The 24,000-nt window shown below is 43.3% G+C and overlaps 3 protein-coding genes across 3 annotated transcripts; 2 read left to right on the forward strand and 1 right to left on the reverse strand.

Moving 5' to 3' along the window:
- Positions 1-3,834: 3,834 nt before the first annotated feature.
- On the forward strand, positions 3,835-7,799 carry LOC308157215 (serine/threonine-protein kinase NIM1-like; the record flags this gene model as incomplete). Its single annotated transcript, XM_080530725.1, has 5 exons — positions 3,835-4,061; positions 4,156-4,268; positions 6,322-6,443; positions 6,673-6,819; positions 7,044-7,799. 5 exons carry the CDS (start codon positions 3,835-3,837, stop codon positions 7,797-7,799), a joined length of 1,365 nt encoding a protein of 454 aa, XP_080386851.1.
- A 1,802-nt stretch (positions 7,800-9,601) lies between these two features.
- On the forward strand, positions 9,602-16,159 carry LOC308157214 (cyclic AMP-responsive element-binding protein 3-like protein 3). The gene is made up of 10 exons (XM_080530724.1): positions 9,602-9,704; positions 10,759-10,905; positions 11,137-11,536; positions 11,974-12,077; positions 13,312-13,398; positions 13,512-13,618; positions 13,790-13,858; positions 14,035-14,119; positions 14,414-14,507; positions 14,647-16,159. The coding sequence occupies exons 2-10, from the start codon at positions 10,759-10,761 to the stop codon at positions 15,048-15,050; spliced, it is 1,497 nt and encodes a 498-aa protein (XP_080386850.1). The 5' UTR covers positions 9,602-9,704; the 3' UTR covers positions 15,051-16,159.
- Positions 16,160-18,627: 2,468 nt separating this feature from the next.
- Positions 18,628-22,727, reverse strand: LOC308157765 (cilia- and flagella-associated protein 45-like; the record flags this gene model as incomplete). Its single annotated transcript, XM_080531372.1, has 12 exons — positions 18,628-18,703; positions 18,827-19,051; positions 19,190-19,383; positions 19,625-19,738; positions 19,867-20,013; positions 20,197-20,326; positions 20,441-20,619; positions 20,802-20,972; positions 21,314-21,445; positions 21,623-21,766; positions 22,190-22,309; positions 22,707-22,727. 12 exons carry the CDS (start codon positions 22,725-22,727, stop codon positions 18,628-18,630), a joined length of 1,653 nt encoding a protein of 550 aa, XP_080387498.1.
- Between the last annotated feature and the right edge of the window lie 1,273 nt (positions 22,728-24,000).

The following is a 24,000-nucleotide window of genomic DNA, read 5'->3' on the forward strand; positions in this document are numbered from 1 at the left end:
AAACACTTTGATTGCCTAGGCTCCATCAACCTCAATGGTAAATGAATGGGAGAGCATCTCACAAACAAGTGAAAGCGTCATCCTCCCTATGTTGAAATATCAGGCCTTACATTTGAGGGCTATAGAACATGTACGATCATGGTTCGTAGATGTGGGAAGGGGCTTCTATATGTTTGTATTTGCTACTGCGTAGATACTGTGCTGTTTCAGTACAGTTTCTTCCAGATATTCAATGGAAATAGATGCACGAGAGATGCCAAATTCCAATTTTGACTGGTACATTTCATTGGTCCTAGTTGGTCCTGGGGTTCTCCTGTGATGGTTTCTATTCCAGCCTTGCAGTTTTGCAAATGGACTGCACTCAACCTCAAACACAATTCCTTATCTCTCTCTCTCTCTCTCTGACCATATCTGTCTGCCTCTCTCTTCCTCTCTCTGACCATATCTGTCTGCCTCTCTCTTCCTCTCTCTGATTCATCAGCAGAGGAGTGTGAATCATCATATAAACAACACCTGGAACATGACCTAACATGATATGTGATAAGTGGGAGTTTAAAACTTCTAGAACTACAGCCTCTTCTCTTGGGACATTGTTAGTGCTATCACCCTATCAACCTTTGGAGTTACCACCTAATCACACGCGCACACACACACACACACACACGCGCACACACACACACACACACACACACACCTATTACCTTAAGCCCAGTTCACATCTAGGGTTCAAGATGTGCACGATTCGCAGCAGTCCGAATTACCCTGCACCAGCCCTGCGACGGCAGTTTGGCGATTTGACTTGTCAAGTCTCAGCAGAACGTCCAGATTCCTTGAAATGTCTGCCGAGTTCTTTCTCTGCAACGTTCTAAAACTGACCCTGTTACGTTGCGAATCCTACATGTGAACTGGGCTTTACACACACATTACCCTACATTACCTTGCACAGGTTCATCTCACTCATACTGCACTAGAGAAGTGTGGGCTCAACTATTACATCAGAGAACAGTATATCAAGTCTTATAATCACCTGCCTGATCTGTTGTTTTGTTCTTCGGGTGAAAGGCTGCCTCACCACAGACACAGGTCATAGATGGATTAGGAGACACACACACGCGCACACACCGTATATTAAGCTTGGATCAGGAGCACATGACAAGAGACAAGAGAGAGAGAGGGAGGGAGAAGAGAGGAAGAGGTAGAGACGCAGAGAGGAGAGAGAGAGTGAGTGAGAGCAGAGGATCTTTCTCCCTTAGTCCAGAGGAGAATCTTAGAGGACCTCTGTCAGAGGCAGTTGAGAATATTTTGAGTAGCAAGCTGAACAGCTGAGGTGTCTGAAAAAATTGCACGAAACACACCTTTACTGTAGCAATAGGGCTTTTGCATCCTGTTTACGTTTGTGCTTATCTTACTGAATACATGCTGATCAAGTGAGAATTGGATATCTAGGCTACATGAGTTTGTGTAACATTGCATTCAAGGGGCAATGCAACCAACTGTGGTACGTCATTGAAGCAGTTGCTACATTGGCTATTGACAAAACTTCACAAGTTGTAGTAGTTACAGCAAAATGTATCTGTTATAACAAGTGTCTTTTTATACCCCTGTCTCCTTTCTAAACAGCAACTCGTCAAATACTACCACTGAGGACTTTGTTCAGGAGAGAAGCAAACTCATGAGGCGTTTAAGAGAGTGAGGTGCCCCATGGAAGCACCGTAACCACATCACCCCCCCCCCCCCCCCCCCCCTTCTCCTCCTCCACCTGTGATCTATTTATAACTGGGGAATCAAACAGAGCTCTGAAGCGAGTGCCAACAAACTGAAGTGAATTGTTGCCTGCCCGCTCTCAAGCAAACCCAGTCGCTCTGAAGCCATCCTCTCATGCAACTAACTGGTACCTACTTCTAAAGTTACTGGTGTTGAACACTCTAGAACTACGGTTCATAGACCATCATCATCATTGACTATCCCTTTTGTTTACTGGTGTTCCTCAAGCTGCAAGACTTGGAGCGACATGCTTTGGGAATAAACCAGCATCTTTCCTGTTTTGTCCCTTTGGGGTGGATTTGTAAAGTACATTTCTAAAGAGGAATAGAAAAACAGCTACATGGCATACATGGATAAAGGTGAGAATAGTTTTCTTCATAGTTATATACTGTAATACTGATTTGTAGTGTTTCTGAGTGTTTCATTCAAGCAATATATTTTCTATAAATGTGACACAGTCTGGTGAACGGGGGAACAAGTCGGTAGCCGATTTAATGTTCAGACTTGTATTTTGAAAAATGTAAATACATTTCACCGTTGTTGAAAATCAATGACACACTTGCTAGTCACCTAACACAGCTTGTTTTGTGAGCCTGCTAACAATGTAAAGTAGTGTTATAGTTAACTAGGTAGCAGTGGGGATTACTCACCGAATCCATTGCATTGGCTTGACTAGCGAGTGTGTGTTGTGATTTTTGAACATTGAAACGTATTTCCGTCGTTTCAAAATAAAGGTCTGAACATTTTGATTGGTTGCGGCTAATGACCGCTAGCTATGAACATCTAACTGCATGTTTAGCACATCACCACATGCTGATAGAACATCAACATGCTAAAAACACATAAGTAGATGATCACAAAGTCCTTGCTTTTGAACCCTAACACTAACCCTAACCCTAAAACGTAAGTTTGTTTACAAACCATGTATCACTAACCCAGTAACCTGAAGCAGGACGGGGCGGATGAATCCAATTCACAAATGATTTAGTGATCCTAAGACTGTTGTTTGTTATATTGAGTGGGCTCTTCAACACTTAAACTTTCGTAATATGAAAGAAATGGTCGCGACTTGAGAATTGCTGACATGCAGACCTTTTCACCAGACTGTGTCACAAATGCATTGCAAGAGGAAGCATTCGATTTTTCTTTTACATGCACAACGGATGTGTGATTGTACAATATGTGTTATGTGTTATGTATGTCTACTTTATGTAATTAGGCTATGTGTTTGTGCTTGCCTTAGCATGTGCGGGCACCGCTTGTACATCTTGTGTGAGTGTCGGTGGGAATGTGGCTTATCGCACTTGAGTGCGCTTGTTCTTTCCTGACATACAGACCCCATGTGCAGTATTACTTACTTACTTACTTACTTAGGCCTTTAAATTCCCTAGGGAACATAGGCCATCAATGAAACCCCTCCATCCTCTCCGGTCTTGTGCTCTCAGATCCAGTTGTTGCCGGATAGCTTTTGTGCAGTATAGCTTTTGTATATCATTTTCTTTTACTTTATTTCTGTACCAATTGTTACACTTATTTTTGAATAGCATTTAACTTATGATGTATTATGTGTACGCCTCAGTCAATGCCATTGCAATCAATAAAGAACAAACCTAAAATATATTTTAAAAACTGTTTGTTTAAGAAGTACACAAACATACACTGTTGCTTCCCAGGGCGAGTAGTTAAGAAGCGTTTCGATCCCCGGCTGTCCACGTGCCGAGGGACAAGACACTGAAGCCCTAATTGCTCCCAATGAGCGGGCCGGCGCCTTGCATGGTAGCTTGCCACCATTGGTGTGTGAATGGGTGAATGAGAGGCCATTGTAAAGCGCTTTGGATAAGGCATTATATAAGTGAAGTCCATTTACTATTTAAGAAGGTAATTCCTGAAATATAAGTACTCATGTTCACCCACAACTTGTGCCCATTATCAATTGACATTTAGACATTTAGCATGATTTTGGTCTTGGATTTTCTACTTTCATGTTGACCCACAGGTGGTGCCCTCCACCAGCCCCCCCTCCTGCCATGATGAACTAAGCCCTCTCCACCCTGGGTTTTCCGGGGCAGGATGACGGCCGTCTGCCCCTCTGGGGGTGGCCATGCTGTGGCTGTGGCAGGAAGCTCCAGGGGGTCTGGGGCCCGGGCCAGGTCTGGGGCTGGGGTTACTGGTGGTCAGAGGTATGCCCGCTGGAGCCGCCAAGACAGCTCAGACATCAACACAGATGACGAGGCGGCACCTGCTCGCCACCTCACCCCCCTGGAGAGGCTCAACTTGGACATGTGCCAGGATGACAGGTAGGGCTGCGACAATAGAATTAAAATGACTGTAGAACGAGAACAAATTAATTGACTTGATTTGATGATTTGGTAATACTAATTATTGTGGCAGGGTGGTCCGTGAGCTCACAGTCGGCCGACGTATCGGCTTCTACAAGATCCGTGGGGAGATTGGCTGTGGAAACTTCTCCCACGTCAAGCTAGGTCTCCATGCCCTTACCAAAGGTACGGAAGATATGCCTCATCAATCAACCATTCATACTTAATGAAGATCAAACCAACTATCAGAACACATCTAAAGCACCTGTTCGTAGGCACAACTAATGGTTATAAGATATATAACACTGTATGGTAGTGTAAGGTCACACTGTCAAAAAACTAACAATGTTTATGCAATAATAACTAACACATACAGCACACCCACAAATACAAGCAACATTTAAAGGAGAGATGACTCAATAAATCTGATCGCTTGACTTAGCAATTCTTGGACAACTCCAGCTCTGCTGCTCCAGCAAAAGCTCTAAGTGATGAGATAGTTAATAAGCTGTTCTCATCAATGGGCTAAAGATATGTGTCCTTAGAAAGCTTTTTGCTAATGAGTCATTGGTCCATGCAGCCAGGCCAATGGTCTGAGAGCCTGTCTGTTGCCCTTCAAACCATGGATTGATTAGAGATCTCCAGTTTCCCTAGCGACGGCTGGAATTGCTGGATGCCTCATCAAACACTAAAGAATGAGTGTGTGTGTGTGTGTGTGTGTGTGTGTGTGTGTGTGCGTGTGTGTGTGGTATCATTTGGTCCCAACAAAACAAATTGAGCTGTGATGCATTTTAAATGCTCTGACTGAAAGAGCAGAAAGTGAGACTAATACCAGTGTTAATAATGCATGTGCAAGAACAATCAGACATCTCAGCACCTTCTCACTATTCAGAACTTTTCCATATTCTGTTACTGAATATAAGATGAGATAAGATTACAGAATGTAAGAAGATTTTCGTTTTAAATTTGATGCTCTGTTTCCATTTCTCTAAGTAAAAAAAACAAAACGGTGTCAGTATCAGTTGTGTATTTTCCTTCTTGGTAAAGCGTAGGCTTAGTGTATTTACCCTCCTCGAGATAATCATCAGTCATTATTTCCATTTTGTAATACCTGGTCTGCCCTGAAATGATCATGTAATTAAATCCCAGTAATTAATGTTCCTTTTTGAACTGGGTGTAATTCACAGAATTGACCGCTTAAGATATAATTAAGGAAATTGTTTTTTAAGGAAAGCTAATCCTCTATTCAATTATCTCAGAGAGTTAGTTGCCTCATGGACAATGTGTTTACAAGAATGAAAGCATCGACCAAGATGTATGAAATATCCTAAAGATATGTATCTAAGTTTATCTGAACATCCATTACCTATCTTGACCCTTCTGGTCCAGCCGCATTTCTCATACTAAGTGGTCACAACTGTTTATAATGTAGCTATGCTGTACATTTTAACACTTTTATCCAAAGCAACTTACAATTAGACATTACAGGGACAGTCTCCCTGGAGTAACTTAGGGCTACGTCCCTTACTCAAGGGCACACTAGTGGTGGTGTTCCCAGGTGGGATTTGAACTCATGATCTTCTGGTCACCAGTCCAACTCACTATCCACTAGGCCAGGCCATCACTAGCAGTCTGGATGTTAACCTGGGTCCTAGGTCTTAACCTGTCAACCATCATTCACTGTCTATGTAATAATAATAATAATAATAATAATAATAATAATAATAATAACAATAATAATAATAATAATAATAATAATAACTTGGATTTGTATAGCGCCTTTCATAAAACCCAAGGACGCTTTACAATTCCAGAGGAAATGGTCAGACAGACAAAACAGAAAACAAACAAAACAAAACAGAAACAGTGACTAGGGGCCAAAGGCCTTGGTAAACAGATGGGTTTTAAGGGCTGATTTGAAGGAGTCCAGGGTGGGGGCGTTGCGGATCACTATGGGGAGTGAGTTCCAGAGGGTAGGTGCAGCCACGCTGAAGGCTCTGTCCGTAGGTTGGTAGGTCCGTAGGTTGGTGCGGGGGGTGGACAGCAGGCCCATGTCTGCGGGCCGCAGGTTCCGGGAAGGGGTATGTTGGGAGAGGAGGTCAGTTAGGTACTGGGGGGCGCAGGCGTGGAGGGATTTGTAGGTGAGGAGGAGGATTTTGTAGGTGATGCGGGACTTGACCGGGAGCCAGTGGAGGTGAATGAGGGTGGGGGGTGATGTGCTGCTCTCTTCCTCCCACAGATAAAGTGGCCATTAAGATCCTGGATAAGACCAAACTGGACCAAAAGACTCAGAGGCTGCTGTCCAGAGAGATCTCCAGCATGGAGAAACTACACCACCCCAATATCATACGCCTCTACGAGGTCAGACACACACACACACGTTTCTGTTGCACATAAAGGGCACAACAATGAATATCATTGAAGGCGGTCAAAGTTATTTATGAGAAGGATTAAGTTCCTCAAAACCTATTTGTTATTATGTATGCATTACGCTACACATAGTGAAAACTATGATTTAACTATAACTAACTTGTAACAATTTTTCCTTTAATGTACAGTATAATGATTCCCTCTTCTTGCTACCCCTCAGGTGGTGGAGACGTTGTCACGGTTACACCTGGTGATGGAGTATGCAGCGGGAGGGGAGCTCTATACCAAGATCAGCACGGAGGGAAAACTCTCCGACATCGACAGCAAGATCGTCTTCTCCCAGATCCTCTCAGCCGTCAAACACATGGTCAGATGTGTGTGTGTATATGTGTGTTTTAATATTTGATGTAGACATATATGCCTCAGTAGTCTGTCTATTAGACAGGTGCTACAAATATTGTTTTATCATAGTATATGCATGCCTCAATGCTCTGTATGTCCCAATCATTTTGGATGGCAATCTGTATTTTCATGGTGCAGAAGCACAGAACTTCTACACATTCTGAGCGTATCTTTCATTGACCCCCGCAGCACGACAACAGCATCATCCACCGCGACCTGAAGGCAGAGAACGTCTTCTACACCTGCAGCACGTGCGTCAAGGTGGGCGACTTCGGCTTCAGTACACTCAGCCGCCGCGACGAGACTCTCAACACCTTCTGCGGCTCGCCACCCTACGCCGCGCCCGAGCTGTTCCGCGATGAACATTACCTGGGTATCTTTGTGGACATCTGGGCGCTGGGCGTTATGCTGTTCTTCGTGGTGACGGGCACCATGCCCTTCAGGGCAGACACGGTGGCCAAGCTGAAGCGCTGCATTCTGGATGGAGCGTACATCCTGCCTTCCTGGGTGCCCGAGCCCTGCCAGAGGCTGATCAAGGGCATCCTCCAGCCCCAGCCTTCGGACCGCTGTAGCGTGGACCAGATGATGGGCTGTGAGTGGCTGCTTCCGGTGGACTTCCCCCGGGCCATGGAGCCCTTCAAACTGGACCCGTCCTACCTGGCGGAGAGCGAGCCAGAGGAGCTGGAGGAGGACGAGGCGGAGGTGAGAGGAGCGCTAGAGTCCTTAGGGATCACCTGCGAGCACATCCTCAACAACCAGGGAAAGGACTGTAGGAGTTCTATCACCGGGGTGTACAGAATTCTACTGCACCGTTCACATAAGAGACGGGCGGTGGAGAGCATGCCCGTGGTCACGCATGTGGTCGGGGCGAGCGTGAGTAAAAAGGAGCGTTTGCGGGCGTACCGGAGTTTAAGGCACACGTCCAAGCTCTGTGTGATTCTGTGACAAACGGCCACACTGTGCCGCAGAGAAGAAAGGGTTCTAGAGGTGGTTGCATGGACCCAGATTAAGAATGTATGTTGAAAGTGCTCAGTAGTCGTGTGTGGCCATCCACCCCTTGACGTTGGGATCTACTGTAGTATTTTTCTTCTATTTCAATCAGTCTCTGTGAGAATGTATATAGCCAGGGTACCTGGTTGTTTCTGCTGTATAGAACTTGACATTATCTTCACAAACAAAGCCAAGGATATACTGTAGATATGATACATTTAGCTGGACTGTTGATCCAAAGCGACTTAACAGTTTTTCATATGCTGCCTGTGCAGGTATCAAACCCAGTGTTTCACCTACTGATCCTTCAGAGCCACCAATGTAGCTTTTATTGAAGGCAGAAATAGTCATGTACCCAGGCTAGTGAGAATGGGGAAGGAATCAGGAAATCAGGCGGTGATTTCTGTCTTCAATATTCAATTGCGTGGCATTTATGTGATGCCTTGATTTTCTTTTCCATTACATCAACATTGGTTTTATCACATGCGCCATACATACATGTCATGATTTGAATGAGACATCTTGAATCCAGGTTGAAACTGGTTGATTTAAGACATTGTCCTATGTTGGTTCAGGGTGTTCAAATCTGGCTTGCCATACCTCTGTTTTTTTAACCTGGGACAGGGGGCTAGTTGACTGATTCAGACCTGGGACAAGGGGCTAGTGGACTGATTCAGACCTGGGACAAGGGGCTAGTGGACTGATTCAGACCTGGGACAAGGGGCTAGTGGACTGATTCAGACCTGGGACAGGGGGCTAGTGGACTGATTCAGACCTGGGACAGGGGGCTAGTGGACTGATTCAGATCTGGGACAGGGGGCTAGTGGACTGATTCAGACCTGGGACAGGGGGCTAGTGGACTGATTCAGATCTGGGACAGGGGGCTAGTGGACTGATTCAGACCTGGGACAGGGGGCTAGTGGACTGATTCAGACCTGGGACAGGGGGCTAGTGGACTGATTCAGATCTGGGACAGGGGGCTAGTGGACTGATTCAGACCTGGGACAGGGGGCTAGTGGACTGATTCAGATCTGGGACAGGGGGCTAGTGGACTGATTCAGATCTGGGACAAGGGGCTAGTGGACTGATTCAGACCTGGGACAGGGGGCTAGTGGACTGGTTCAGACCTGGGACAGGGGGCTAGTGGACTGATTCAGATCTGGGACAGGGGGCTAGTGGACTGATTCAGACCTGGGACAGGGGGCTAGTGGACTGGCTTATCATATTGATACCTGTACAGTACATCCATTGACTGACCGGGAGAAAGGAAAACCAGCAGTTGTCTACTTTGGACCGAAAAGCCAATATTTTGAATAAATACCTTACCATGTTTGGTTGGGATGACAGTTACAAACCTTATCTGTCAACTCCATGATTAGATTTGTAATTGTTATGATGCCATGTCTTGTTGATTTTGAAATGTTGAATAAACATACTCAGAAATACTCAGTTTGTTCTTGTGTTTTTAAAACCTGCTGCATGTATGAATTTACAGAGCATTTTGTGTGTGTGTGCATGTGCGTGTGTGTGTGAGTGCGCGGAATGTCGGAAGCATTATGTCATAGTGTCAATGGCTTGCATTGCTTTAATTCACAGGTATAAATGCTTTACTGTGCAACCTTGCTCTTGCTGGCACCTTGTTCATTTTTTACAGGACTACATCTCCCATAAAGACAATCGCGAAGGCTTACGCAGGCCGACTTGTCTTTACGGGATGACGCAATTTCTGTCTTGTTGGAAGGTGATTTCATCAGGAAGAGCTTTGCCCCGAGACAACAGAAACGTTGAAGAGACACAACGTGATACAATCTTTACTCACACGAATGCTATTCTATATTGTCACACTGAGCATAAAGAAAGGTAAGGATATTTAAGAGATACCTACCTCGCTGACTTATGCTATTTTTTATTATTATATTCTTTATTCTAAGAGATATCAAAGACCACGCCCTCTCATGTCAACATGGTCGTTACCTAGTTGACATGTAGTAATGCTGTTATTTATTAGCTCAACGCAAAGGAATGCTTGTTTGTACTATATATCTCTTTGTTTTACTTTAACTATGATCAGTTAATTGCGTTTTGGATAAATACCTAAAACAGCATGGGTTCGGTTTTGTAGTACATTATTATAGTACATTTTCTAGCCACTTCTTCGACAGGCCCCATATTGCTATGACATGTCTCTGTATTTATTATTAATGTGCAGCTGGCTAGTTAGAAATGCCTCTTTCATGCGATATGACGCCAGATCTGTAGTGGATTAACAATAGTAGCCAGCTAGCTACACAATCTGCTGCAGTGTTGCAGATCGAAGAGACGTACTCGTGTTTTTATTAATTCAATTACTACATATTCGGTGGTCTGTCTTTAATCTCGACACTAGATCCATACTGTCACGCTCGATAAGGTTTTTGTTGATTTGCATGTGACAATGAGATCATCACGTGGGTGAAAGACGATGACGTAACGCCCTCGGTCCAACAGTCTAGTGTTGGTTTAGTGACTGACTGCTTTCACTTGATTGACGTGTCAGGCCTCTCACGTTATGACATTAAATTAAAGGTACAGTATCATATATCGATACTAAAACTCAACCAATACAGAAATTGAACAGAAGTGATTCGAGTTTGAGGGATTCGTTTTATGAGGGACTTTATTTAAGCCAAGATATTTGCCGACTGCATTCACAATTGTTGAGTCCCATTTTCCAACTATACATATAATGTATGAACACGTCCCAGTCAGTAGAAACTAACAAGAGATGAGATTGGACAGCCTCATACTTCTCTTTTACATCACAATGTTGCTCAGTCACCACAATACTATAGATCGTATGAAAACAATACACATTCAACTATGTGAATATGATACTGGTACATCACTTAATGTCTGATGCCCTGTGTTTTCTCAGATGTCAGTTACTGAGGATCTTCCGGATCTTCCGGATATGGTTGGAGCAGACCTGATGGGAATCCTATTCCAGGATGGAGAGACAGGATCCAATGACCCTTTCTTCCCAGACGGGAATGGACTTGATGACTGGCTCTCAGAGCATGATGTGAGTCTTCCACTTTGCAAAATATGCTTCGGTTGTTGATTTGAGCTTTATTTGGCAAGGATCATTCTCTTTGTGACCAAAAAAAATCTAAAATCACTTCTCAAGAGGCACACAATAAGGATGTTGAGAACAGGAACTACTTCCTAAAGGATTCATGAAATAACTAAAAAGAGGGAACTTAAACATGGAGCTAGATGAATGGAGAACCAACTAACTTGTTTGTATTTTTAGATAATAGGCATGGACACGGAGGACTTCCTCTCCAGCCTGCTGGAGGGAGAAGACAACATGGCGGCCTCCTGCCCGTCCCACTCCCCCGTGGGCAGCGACAGTGGCATTTCTGACGACAGCAGCAGCGGTGGCATAGTCGGTCATAACATCCAGGGCTACCTTAGCCCCCAGGGCAGTGACACGGACCTTGCATCCAGCCCGGGCTACTCCCAGCCCAGCCCAGGGTACTCTGACCCTGCCCTGGTCCCAGGAGAGCTTCAGACAGAGTGTCCGGAGGCCCTGGCAGTGCAGACAGACCACAGCTACTCTCTGCTGCAGGGGCAGGGAGGGGACCTGGACATGGATGTTTTGCAGAGCGTGAGGGCAGAGAAGCCCGATATGGACGTCTTTATAGATCTGGGTAGGTGTATTTCTAGGTGGCCTTCATACTTGAGCAGGTTTACAGCTATTGTGGCTGAAGGTAGTCATTTAAAACATAGACATTATAGAAAATATTGATTTTTAAAAATAAATCATAATCAAATTTATTTTTATTTTTAATCCAGCTCTCTCCCTCGCTTGGCATGAACCTGTGAATAAATATAGCCAATCTACTTTTAACACCATTTTGCAACCTGGAGTGGCTAAACATAGTGCACCTCAAAAGATATTAGATGGAATTATTTGATGGCAATCTCTCCCATGCATTTGGGATTAAGGACTACAGATAAACAATGTTTTTCCACAGTCACTTGACTCTGCCCGTAGGATTGATTCACAGAAATACTGATGGAAGGTATGCACATGCTAGTGAACAGTGAACAGCTGCTGAATAGTTTTGTTTTCTCCCCCTATCAGATGACCTGGATAGTGAGGGCATGGAGCAGAATGATGATGACTCCAGTGACCTCCCCTGCACTCTGGCCATAGATGACGCCACACAGATCAACAAAACAGAACTGGTAAGCTTCACGTCATATTGGTCTAAAGGTCAAAATACCCCTAAGCATCTGTCTACCAAAGTTCTCAGTGTGTATGTCTCATTTTGTATGAGTGAGTTATACTCAACATGACTCAATACTAGGGGTGTAACGGTACACACATTTGTACCGAGAATTTTCCGTACGGGTCCTTCGGTTCGGTTTGTGTGTGTACCAAACGAATGCAGCGTTCTTTTACCCACTGCACTTTTTTGTGTGTTGAAATAATCTCAGCCAGTGCACATGCGCACACGCCACAGAGAGATTGTCAGTAGTGGTCTGCTGTGGTTCTGAATTCTGAACACCAGGCGCTTGCTAACCGTTTTGGGACTGGTCAGAAGTTGCAGTGTGTCAATCAACCTTTGTTGATTCTCTATTCTCATTTTCTGTTAGAACAAAACAACATAATCGTGACCAGGTTATCACAGAGTTTACCATCAATGTTCACATGCATTGTTAATGAGACAGCTGTTGGCATGAGCGTAAACTACTCGCCAATTTATCTTAACGTGAGGGCATGGTGAAATAGCATTTGGGGTATTCTTAATGGAATCTAGGATCAGATATGATCGATTGTCACACAGGGATGTGCAAAGCATTGTCAACCATTATTAATGTTTTGGAGTCAGATATAACGTAATGTTAAGTTGTGTAAGTTGGTCATGTGACCACTTGTATGAGTTTGTTCGATCATGTCCATGACTGTTAGAAATAATAATTGGGAATAAATATATGACTTATATATTCAGTGTTTTATTTTCATATTATATAGTGTGTTTGTCAATCAAAAGTTGATTTGTAATCGAGCCTTGTTACGTAGTTCACTCTCATCCGCATTTCAGCCAGCAAATCATAGCAGACCTTTATAAACTACAAACTACAGTTGTCCATGACTTATTCAAGGTACCTGCTATCGCTCTCATGACCGATGGGTGGACATCTAGGGCCTACTGGGTTCAGTAATTGTGCACTCCATCACAAATGTAACTGTATTATACAAGTACAGTACAGTTCAAACACAGTAAACCACTGTCTAATAATAATGAAAAAAACCGAAACCAAACCGAACCGTGACTGAAAATCCACGGTGCGTACCGATGACATTTTTGCGTACCGTTACACCCCTACTCGATACATGAACAAAAGCCATATTAGGAGTAAAATCTCCAGAAAACAACATACAGGTCATAGAAAATCCATGTTTTATTCCCTCCAGTTCAAGGGGATTGTCTTAACTGATGAGGAGAAGAGACTTCTTGCCAAAGAAGGGGCTACCATACCTGCTGACATGCCTCTTACCAAGGTAATGTTGCTCAGTAATTTCTAATACTCAGGAGTGAGACAGATTGCTCCTCAGTGCTGTTGACAAGCCATTTCAAGTGTGTAATGAATGATCCATCCCTCCCTCTGTTTCAGGCGGAGGAGAGGACACTGAAGAGGGTGAGGAGAAAAATACGGAACAAGCAGTCCGCTCAGGAGAGCCGCAAGAAGAAGAAGGTATACGTGGACGGCTTGGAGAACAGGTGAGAGACTGGAGAGATCTGTGATAGAGAAATGGAATTTGCCCACACCATCCTTCTTTGTGGTGTCATGTTCAAGGGTTTCCCCATTTAATGTCACCGCTGTTTCAGCTGCTATGCTTTCCTCTGGTTGGTATCAGCCTATGGAGAAACTAAACATATGATCTTTCTCAGGGTCTCCATCTGCACCGCACACAACCAGGAGCTGCAGAAGAAGGTCCATCTGTTGCAGAAACAAAACATGTAAGATTTACTTGTCATTCTAGTATTATGATGGAATTTATGGTTTTAACAATGTCTCCCACTCAGAAGGGCTACAGTTCCTATCATTGGGTATATAGTTAGAACTAGAAGACAGATTCCAGATATACAGAGCCCCATTCTGATTCTGCTTCCTCTCTCCACCCCCCCTTCCCCAGGACTCTGATTGAACAGCTGAAGAAGTTGCAGTCCATGATGAAGATGTCCACTATGAAGACGACAACCACTAGCACCTGTGTCATGGTAAGATCACTGATGTTGACAACAAATAACACACACTGACATTACATTGCCTTTATAGCACTTGAAATTGATATAATATTGCTATATCGGCGTCCCTCCCAAACAATCTTAACACAAGTAGTTTCTCTCTCTCTGGTCATCATTACCAGCCCCAAATTCAGATTCCATCATTCCTTGTGATGCTTGTCTGCAGGTTAATTTGGATGAAGTTTATGACCAAAAAAAGAATAAGTTAGTGGGTATAATAATGGCAAAATACAGGTTTCTCACTGTTTCCTACTCTCCTCTCCTCAGGTGTTCCTGCTGTCTTTCTGCCTCATCATCTTCCCCTCTGTCAACCCGTTTGGCAGCAACACTGGACAGAAGGAGATCTACACTCCCTCCTCCGGTGAGTAGTGTGATAACCAGACCATCTAGTCAAATTCACAGATATTCTCCTGTAACCAGTCACAACTCTTCAAAATGTTAATTTACCAATGATATACAATATCTAAAAAAAACTAACAAAGATCTTCTCTCGGTTCCAGTCATGTCGAGGACCCTGCGCTCCATCCCTGCCACAGAGAACACGGATGGCGTCTCTTACGCCGAGCCCATGGAGGAAGAGCGCCATCTGTTGCCCAAAGTGGAGAACACCAAGGCCATGTTCGCCGGAGGCCAGAACCACACACCTGACTACCAGAAGGTAGAGCAGTCTGAGTCGGAGACAGGCGTCAACAGTAACTCCTCAGCAGATTTCCCTGGCCCTGCGCAGCCTGATCTCCAGCCAGCCATGGCGGGAGGAGGAGGAGTGGGGGACTCGCAGGAGGGATCCAGGGAACCGGTGGTTTCCCCAGTGGCCTACCAGCAGGTTCCTGGGACCAAGGAGAACTGGATCGATCGGCAACCCACGTCCGTCATCTTGCAGCAACATCGCTCGGACGAGATGTAAACAAAAACGATAGTTGTTGTAAGTGGACCAATGAAAGGAGGGTTAGTGAAGCTTTCAATTGTTCATCTTGAGAGAAGCCTCGGTGCTGGAAAGGAAGGGAAAAAAAGCTCTTGGACATTTATGATTATGACGTTTACCTGCCCCTTCACTTCCTTCTGATGTACTACTGTCCGTATTTGCGCACTTTGATCTGATATACTCCGTTCCAGTGATAGAATGGACTACTGAGATTTCTATTGTTGTATGCATTATGATCCTCTTATTGAGGGGAGAAAAAAACAAGTTAATATTTCATAATATTTCACCAGAGACTTTGAAAGTGAACACAGCCATTACTTCTTCCCATCTGTATTGGTTGCATCCAATAGGTCCTGTTACTATGTACCTTACCAGTGGAAGACCAGTCCCTTTCATAGTGCATCATTCTAGTAGGTTGATTTGCACAGCCAGCGTACATAATATATAGTATGTCATTCTCATGATGCTTGATCAAAGCTGGTGATCTCTACTGCTTTAGCCATTGCAGGACATTTGGCCATTTAGATTAGACTTGTTAGACGAAGTTTCTTAGTATTTCCCTTGTAACAAGGGTATTCATGCACCTTTCTGCGTTTTTGTTTATTTTACTTTTTAGCTATCTAAGGAATTCACTTCACATTTTAAAGTTATGTATCTTATTTCTTATAAAATGTGAAGTGAATTCCTGTTTTAACATTGAAGCAACTGATTTGGACTTGCCCGGCTCTTCACTGAACTGTCACTGACTGAACTTGTCACTTCCCATAGCGTTGGTAAACCCGTCTGAAAACCTCTGGCTCCTTTTTGTATGCACTGTATAAGAAGGTTGTCATATAACAATGTTATTTCAGTGTCATTTGCAGTTGTAATATTAATATACTCAAAAATGTAATGACCTGTCCAGTTAGTGAGGCATTTTTGTTGTTGTTATGTTGCGTATTTCTTATGTTATCAGTGATTTATGGAATCGAAACCTTTTGGAACTTTTTATTGTTATTATTGAAATGTCAATGAGATTTGATGTATATCATGTTTAAAATATAAGCACTGATATCATAGTCCAAGATTGGAATGTAAATAAACTGGAATGATTATACCGTACATTTGAACTTAATGTAATGTATGTATGAACGTTCATACACTGAAAGTCTTTATTAAAAGTCTTTTTTCGTTCTTTTTAAAATATTGTCTCTTTTTTTTGTAATCAATTATTTATTGCAAAACAGTACACATGAAAAACTCACAATTATCACACCAAACAAAATAAGTGTCTGCCCTGACTTTTTTTTCTTCTTTATCTTACCCCCTCACTATAAACACACGAGTAACCCCCCCCCCCCCCCCCCCCCCTTGGCTAAAATATTGTCTCTTGAGTTGCTGTTTGACCCATGACATTTAAGGACAACACCTTTTCATACCTGAATGCATTTACACACAGCAAACTGCCATCCATATTCAAACTGATGACCCCAAACAAATACTTTACTTGTAAATCACTGACCATATTTACCAAACAGGTGCCAGGGACAGTGTAGCACATTAAGTATTATGTATACAGCACCAGTACTCTGACCAGGCGGAGTGGGATTGTCTTTGAGTGTAGTGATTTCGGTTTGACAATGGTTTGTTCAGGGGCTTGTGGCAACAGCCTACTTTTGGTCAGTTAGGCTACTATTATCCAATGATTCAAGGCAGAACATAATGGGCTAACCCTTTTTTTTCCCAGTAAAAGGGAATAGCAGGGCATTATCCTCTTATCTGGGAATATGAGTCACAATTAATGGGGTGCCTTCGTGAGTCATGCCCTATTTAAAACGCTTTGACTGGCAATAGTCTAAAGGTCACACTCACTTACCACCACTAGATGGCGACGTAAGCCCAGTTGTAGCCTTGAGCGTCCACAGCATGAGAATGATGTTCTCGGACAGCGCATGGCATCTCTAATAACTTTGGACCAAGACATTTTCCAACCGTAAACTAGATCTGCCTGCATCGGTTATATCTAAATATAAATGGATCATATCGATTTTTGACAATTGAGTCATCAGACAATATGCGTCAACAAGTTATTATCAAAATTCCAAATCGTCTGAAAAGAAAACACAATTCTTTTTCAAAAATGCTTCATACATACGAAACATCACCATGAAATAGTCCACCAGCAGATTTCGTATGAGCTCACTCAGTCATGCAGTAGGCCAATATATAAGCAACATTCCCGCTTCAGAGAATAACGCAGTAGCCTAATAGTCTATAAAGACAGGTGTATTAGGCCGATAAGTGAACAGTAATGCGGTAGCCCCAACAGCAGGCCACGGGCATAACAGTTTTGAAAACTCATTTTAGGTGCGTGCGAGCATCTGTCTGCATCTCGTGACGTTAGAATTATAAGGTTCTATCTCCATTTTTGTCAAAATTGAGGGTTTTTTACATAATCTGATCCATTAGGTGTTTATTAATGCCTGTGTGGTGTTATTTTTTTAAATGTTGACATTTCTTTGTCGGTAATTAATCAAATACAAAGGTTCCATCTCACAAAACATAATGGAATGTAAAAACTTTGACGCTCAATATCTCTGAACTATCCTAAACGGAGATAGAACCTTATCATTCTAAGCTCACGATCTGTTCCCCCACTGACTGGCTGACTCATTTGTACCATTACTACATAACATCCTAAATGAGTATAATACTGATCATAACAGAATCACGATTGAACAAAATATAATCATCATGACATGGTTATACTGACTTATACTTGTTACATTTACATTTGAACCATCTAGCAGATGGTTTTATCCTCAACTACTAGAGATTACAGGGACAGTCTCCCTGGAGTGAAATAGGGCTAAATGCCCTAGTGGCGTTCCCAAGTTACCCCAGGCTACACTAGTGGTGGTGTTCAGTGTCCAGTTGGGATTTTAACTCATGACCTTCTGATCACCATCATAGGGAATATCATAACAGATGAGAAATCTGTCCCCTCACAAATCCACCAGTTGTGTGTGCTGATGTCATGTACTATGTACTGACTACTTTTAATTAGCAAATCAATCAAACTAGTTAAATTATAACTTTCTTTATGATCATGACCTTTATGACCTGGCTGAAAGATAAATATAGTCTAAATAAAATTGTGTTCAGTTGGTCTTGGGTACTTTTAATGGATCAGTGTGAGGGACAGTCAACAATTGTACAAACAAACGATTTGATAATGTAACTTATTATGAGTAGATATTAAGCCACAATTCGTCATCTGGTACTATCAATAGTTGGAACGTTCAGGTGAACACATTTACATTTACATTCATACAGTTACATTTACACTTTTCAAAAACATTCATGAATCATAATGTGCAATGTATACAGACATCTTTATTCAGAAATGATCTAATGATTATGCTATACTAGTTTCCAGCCTGTGCAATTGATTTTCTGTTTAGTCAACTGTTAGTAGCTTTAGTCAATGTTAAAAAGAGTGACAGTTTCTCTTTTCAAAAAGTAGGATCTAGGACTTTTCCCACCTGTTTTTTTAAGTTTAGGATTTGCATTAATAATGCTAGTGTTCCAGAGTAGGTAAGGCATGTACCTTCCTCTCCACTTCATTGCAGTATTTTTCTGGAAGTCCAGCAGCCCTGAAAGAAAAAACGAGTAAACATGAATTGATTCGGCGTATCGAAAATGGCCTCTTACTGTAGTTTACACACTGTAGAAAGCTTAATGTAAATGCTCTGTCTTTTCTATTGCAATTCACTAACTTGAGTTCCTTCAGCTTCTTCTCCTTGATCTCATCCAGGCGTATGCGACGCTGGCGGGCCTCTTCGTCCAGACGGTCTCCCTCTTTGAAGACCTCCCTGCGCTGTGTGACGGCCTGTAGCTCACGCTCCCTCACCTGCTGACGTATCCCGTCCGCATGGCGAAGGACCTTCTGCCTGTGATTGTCCTCCTTGTCCTTCTCCTTAGAGATGGACACCTGCTGGGCTCTGGTGGAAGAGGAAGCAGGGCAAAGAGACTGTTTGGAACTATAGTTACAACTATAGTTAGTACTGTGTGTAATATTTACTTACGAGCTCAAAAGGCAGTGTTTGTCTTCCGAAGAAAGTGTGACATTGCGGACATACCTCAACACCCTCTCAAATTCAGCCCTCTCTCGCCCGGCCTCAATGGAAAGGAGGTGCTCTTTGTGGGTGACCTGCTCCAAGCGCGCTGCCTTCAATCTCTCCTCCTCCTCTACTTTCTTTTTGAGCTGCTCTTTCTCTTTTCTCCTCCACTCCCTCTCTGCAGCCTCCTGGTTCCTCCGGGCTCGAAGCTCATCCTGACAGTCACATAGAAACACTCCCTGTTAATGTCTCCATGTCCTCTACAGCCAATTAGGTATCATACTAGAATAGCAACTTGTTTGCCTGGTCGCCACAACAAAAGAAATAGGTGTTGGCTAATAGAACAAAGGGTTTGGTGCAACTGGGCAAGCAAAATGTCTTGAGCTGAAAATGAGTTCAGGATGGCTGTTATGGTTGTGTGTGTTAAGGGGATAAATAAGTGAACTTGATGCTAACCTGCTCAGCTTTGAAGTCTCTGTCTCTCTCCTGCAGGGCTCTCAGTCTGGCCACCTCCTTCTCCTTCTCTCTCTTGATGCGTCTCTGTTCAGCCTCATACTCAGCCTCCCGCTCCTGTAGAGGTCATACAGAAATGAGTCTTTGTCCACCTCAAAGACTAATCTATTGGTTTGTGTGTGTTGGAGGGGGGGGGGGTACTGCACTGATCCACACAGTACACACATTTTGTACTGTATTCTCACCATTTTCTTGCGGGTGTACTCCATGGCTCTGAGGTTAGCCAGTCTCTCCTCTTCCTTCTTGTGTTCCTTGGCCAGCAAGCTGTCCTCATTGATGCGGAGGATCTCCAGTTGCAGCCTCCGCTGCTCCTCCTTCTTCCTCTCCAAAGCCTGTACCCACACAACCACAGATTGATCAGTCAGCCACACACACACACACACACACACACACACACACACACACAGACATACAGTGCATATACCACACGCAGCCTACGTCCATACACACCACTCTGAGTTTTCAACTAGTTTGTTCCAGAATGATTATAGAATTGCTGTGCTGCACTAAAATACCTCCAGCTCCTCCACCTGCATCCTCTCTAGGTTCTCCAGCATCTGCTGCCCCTCCTGCTCCTTCACCTCATCCTGCAGCATCCGGTCCTCCAGACGCTCCTGCATCTGATTCACAATCAGCTGCTTTCCCCTGGACACTCACAAAACAGAGGAAAGAGTTGAGGTGTTGTATGGTAGAGACAGACTGACGTCTGGTGTGTGTGTGTGCGCGTCTGTGTGTGTGTGTGTCATAACGAGGCCTCACTGGATCCTCTGATGTTTGCGTTGCTCGACGATCTGGTCCTGGGCCTCCAGGGCTCTCCTGCGGTCCAGCTCCATCATGGCATCCAGATGCGTCTCCTCCTCTTGCAGCTCAGTCAGGATCTGCTGCTTCTCCAGTATCTGAGCATCACGCACTGCGTGGCATTGGGCACCTAGGATCAGCTGAGGACCAGAAAGGTACCCACATGGACAATAGGACACACACGCTTACACAGAGGTGGGAGAGTATGGTCAGTGAGTAGGTAAGATACTGCAGGAATGTGTTAGTTAAGTAATTTAAAATATATATATTATAAAGGAGGTATGAACCACACAAGTGAAAGAGTGACCAGTTAATTTCCTACCTCATTGAGTTTCTTGACTTCATCCTCCTGCTCCATCCTCATGGCGTTGGCTCTCTCCAACAGGTACTGAGCCTTGTCCTTGGCCTCGGCCTCCAGCTCACTCAGACCCTGGTTCTTCTGACGCGACAGGTCGGCCTGACGGATATTAGCCTTCCTCTCCTCAGCAGCATCCTAGCCAGAGTTAACCATAGTAAACTTAGGTCAGTTTAGGCCTACACCTAATTGTTAAGGACAGGACTGTGGTAAGCTGAGCTGATCATAGATCTGTGTTGTAGGTGTTGAAGCAGATATATGACATAGTTCGTCATACAGCTGTGTCATGTATGAAGGGTTGCTCGCAGAAGAGCAACAGAACACACAAACATACACAGATACACACACACACACACACACATATACACAGATACAAACACAAACACACACACACACACACACACACACACAAACACACACACACACAAACACACACACACACACACACACACACACCCTCACAGAGCAACATTCCTCACCATGGCGTCTTCCCTTTCCTTCTTCTGGGCTCCCAACATGGCGTCCCTCTCTTCCTTGGTTGGAACTTGAGATGCTAATGCAATACGCTTAAACTCAGTCGGCCGGAAGATTATGGACAGACCAGGTGGATCCTTACTTGAGATCCTGGCAAAATGACAGTAAATTTGTTCCGAATTTGTATTTGACCACTGGTAAAGTCGTTGTACATGTTTACTGCTACAATGCTGCTTTTGCCAAGTCAAATACTTTAGGATAGGCTTTTCTTAATGTTCATCAGATAATTGCAGTGCATGTTAGTAACTGGATACTTGCTTCAGGTCACGGATGAGGTCCATGGTAATAATGCGAACTGTCTCTGGTTTCTGAGCCTTCTGACTTGTAGCAGAGCAGGGCTGGACCCTGGGTAATGAGCAGCCCCTTCTCTCAGAGTCTTTCACATCACAGGTTGACAGCTTGGGTGGGAAAAAAAATCCAACATAAATTTCCACCATATCTCTCTGATACTCACCTACTTTGAGGTGTAGTACTGAGGCACAAACATGTACATTTCAAGCCTGCAAACGGTGACACTTTAAATAACGTGAAAAAATACTATTGTGCAATATGACAACCCTAGTTGACTATCTGTGCAGTATAGTACAGTGGATTGTGTACATAGCCTTTATTTATGTAAACCAGCTCCTTACCTTCTTGTGATTTTATTCTTTTTCTAAAAGTTTTTTTTTTTTTTTCTTTCCTAACACCAGGGGAGCCACCCCTCCTAAATTTCGTTGTTTGGTACCTGTACTGTAGCAATGACAATAAAGTCCATTCATTCATTCATTCATTCATACTCTGCTATTAACCTCCCATGACCCACCTGACCTGTGGCTCACCTGTTTTGGGGTTCCAAAGAGACTTTCATCCACATGGGAGGTGAGGGCATGGGTGCGATAGCGGCGTGGATGGGAGCTGCCCAAGCCTCGTTTAGATGAAGAGCCAGAGGCACTCCGTGTCTGGAGGCGAGACAGGACATGAGACAGGACATGAGTCATGTACAAACCTCCACTTAGCTACTAATGATGCAACGAATGTCAGAGAAGTGTGTCCCACGATTCAAAACGTTAGCTACCATGGTCTTTCAAATTGTTCTCTCTCGCCAACCAACATGACATAATAATTAAAACATTGAACAGAAGATCAACAGAACACCATTATTATAATACGAGATAGTATTATGAAACAGCAGTCCGGTGTATGAAGCAGGTACCAGTTCCTTCGCCTGTATCATTGTAGGCTGTGGGACGTTTGCACGAAGGTGTTTTGTTGTTGTTGCGTCTCCATGGAAACTACTGCGCTGCACGCACGCGTCAACCCCAGCAGCGTCAGGCGCGCGTCTCAACCGTGTCTCACGCTGCTACCGCGGCACGCCATCTAGAACAAAAACAAAACAAAAAACAAATATTATGGACATATTACTACTAGCCTACAGATGGCATGTATAACTGTAGGGGGCCGGACTTATATTTATTTATTTTATTTAGGCATAATTAGCATATTATTGTTTAATATTTTAACTTTCTTTCCAAATGTATGTTATTAATGGCTTATTATCAGTGTTAACAGACTCCTGACACCTATACTGCAGCCAGCCACCAGGGGGCGATCAAGATATTTTGGCTTCACTTTGTTATTACACATTGTAATCATTTTCAGTTATCAATCATGCAAAATGTCACTCTCAAACAACCTGAAGCGTAAAATTCACGTGGAAAACCGCAGTTTTAATGAGGAATGGACTGACAAGCAGTGATGACGGTAACGCGGTACTAAGTAACGCGTTACTCTAATCTGAATACTTTCCCAGTAACGAGTATTCTAACGCGATACTATTTCCAAATCAGTAATCGAATTAAAGTTACTTATTCAAGTGACTGTGCGTTACTATTGCGTTACTACCTCATAACTTAGGCTAAATGCAGTATTTCTTTGTAATGTTCGATAGTAAACAAACATTTGTTTGCTTTTCTCGTGTCTTGGGGAGTGACGTCAGTGCTCACGTTTTCAACACGAGGTTGCAGCAGAATCGCTCACGTGTATCACCACGCTGATTGCACAGTGTAAACAGAAGAATGGAGCGAGAACAGAGATATGCGTTAAATAGCTGGAAATATAAGGATTATTTTGAGTTTGTGTCAGCAAAGGATGACAAGAACATAAATGTTCGTTGTACACTCTGTGCTGGCAAGAAAATATTGTCCTGTGGTAAAAGCCTGAATGGTCAGGGTAGGTTTTAGGTTTTGTGAAACCACTCCTTGCTAGTTACTGTTAAATAAAGATTATATTTATTTTATTGTTTAAAAACAAGTATTTATGTTGGGTGAGGCAAAGAAAGACTCTTTATTTTGTTGTTTTAAGTTATTGTTTAAAGTTTAATTATGTAATTTAAGTTACTGTTAAAATAAAGTGAGTTTTGGCAAAACCAGTTTTCATTTTTATGTTGCGGGGGGGGGGGGGGGGGTCGGGTGCCTAGGCAGCTGCCAATAGTAACTAAAAAAGTAACTAGTAATCTAACTTAGTTACTTTTAAAATCAAGTAATCAGTAAAGTAACTAGATTACTTTTTAAAGGAGTAATCAGTAATCAGTAATCAGAATACTTTTTCAAAGTAACTGTGGCAACACTGTCCCCCAGTAATCAAGATTGGG

The sequence above is a fragment of the Nansenia antarctica genome (genome assembly GCF_963989245.1).
Source record: "Nansenia antarctica genome assembly, chromosome: 5".
Taxonomy (NCBI): Eukaryota; Metazoa; Chordata; class Actinopteri; order Argentiniformes; family Microstomatidae; genus Nansenia; species Nansenia antarctica.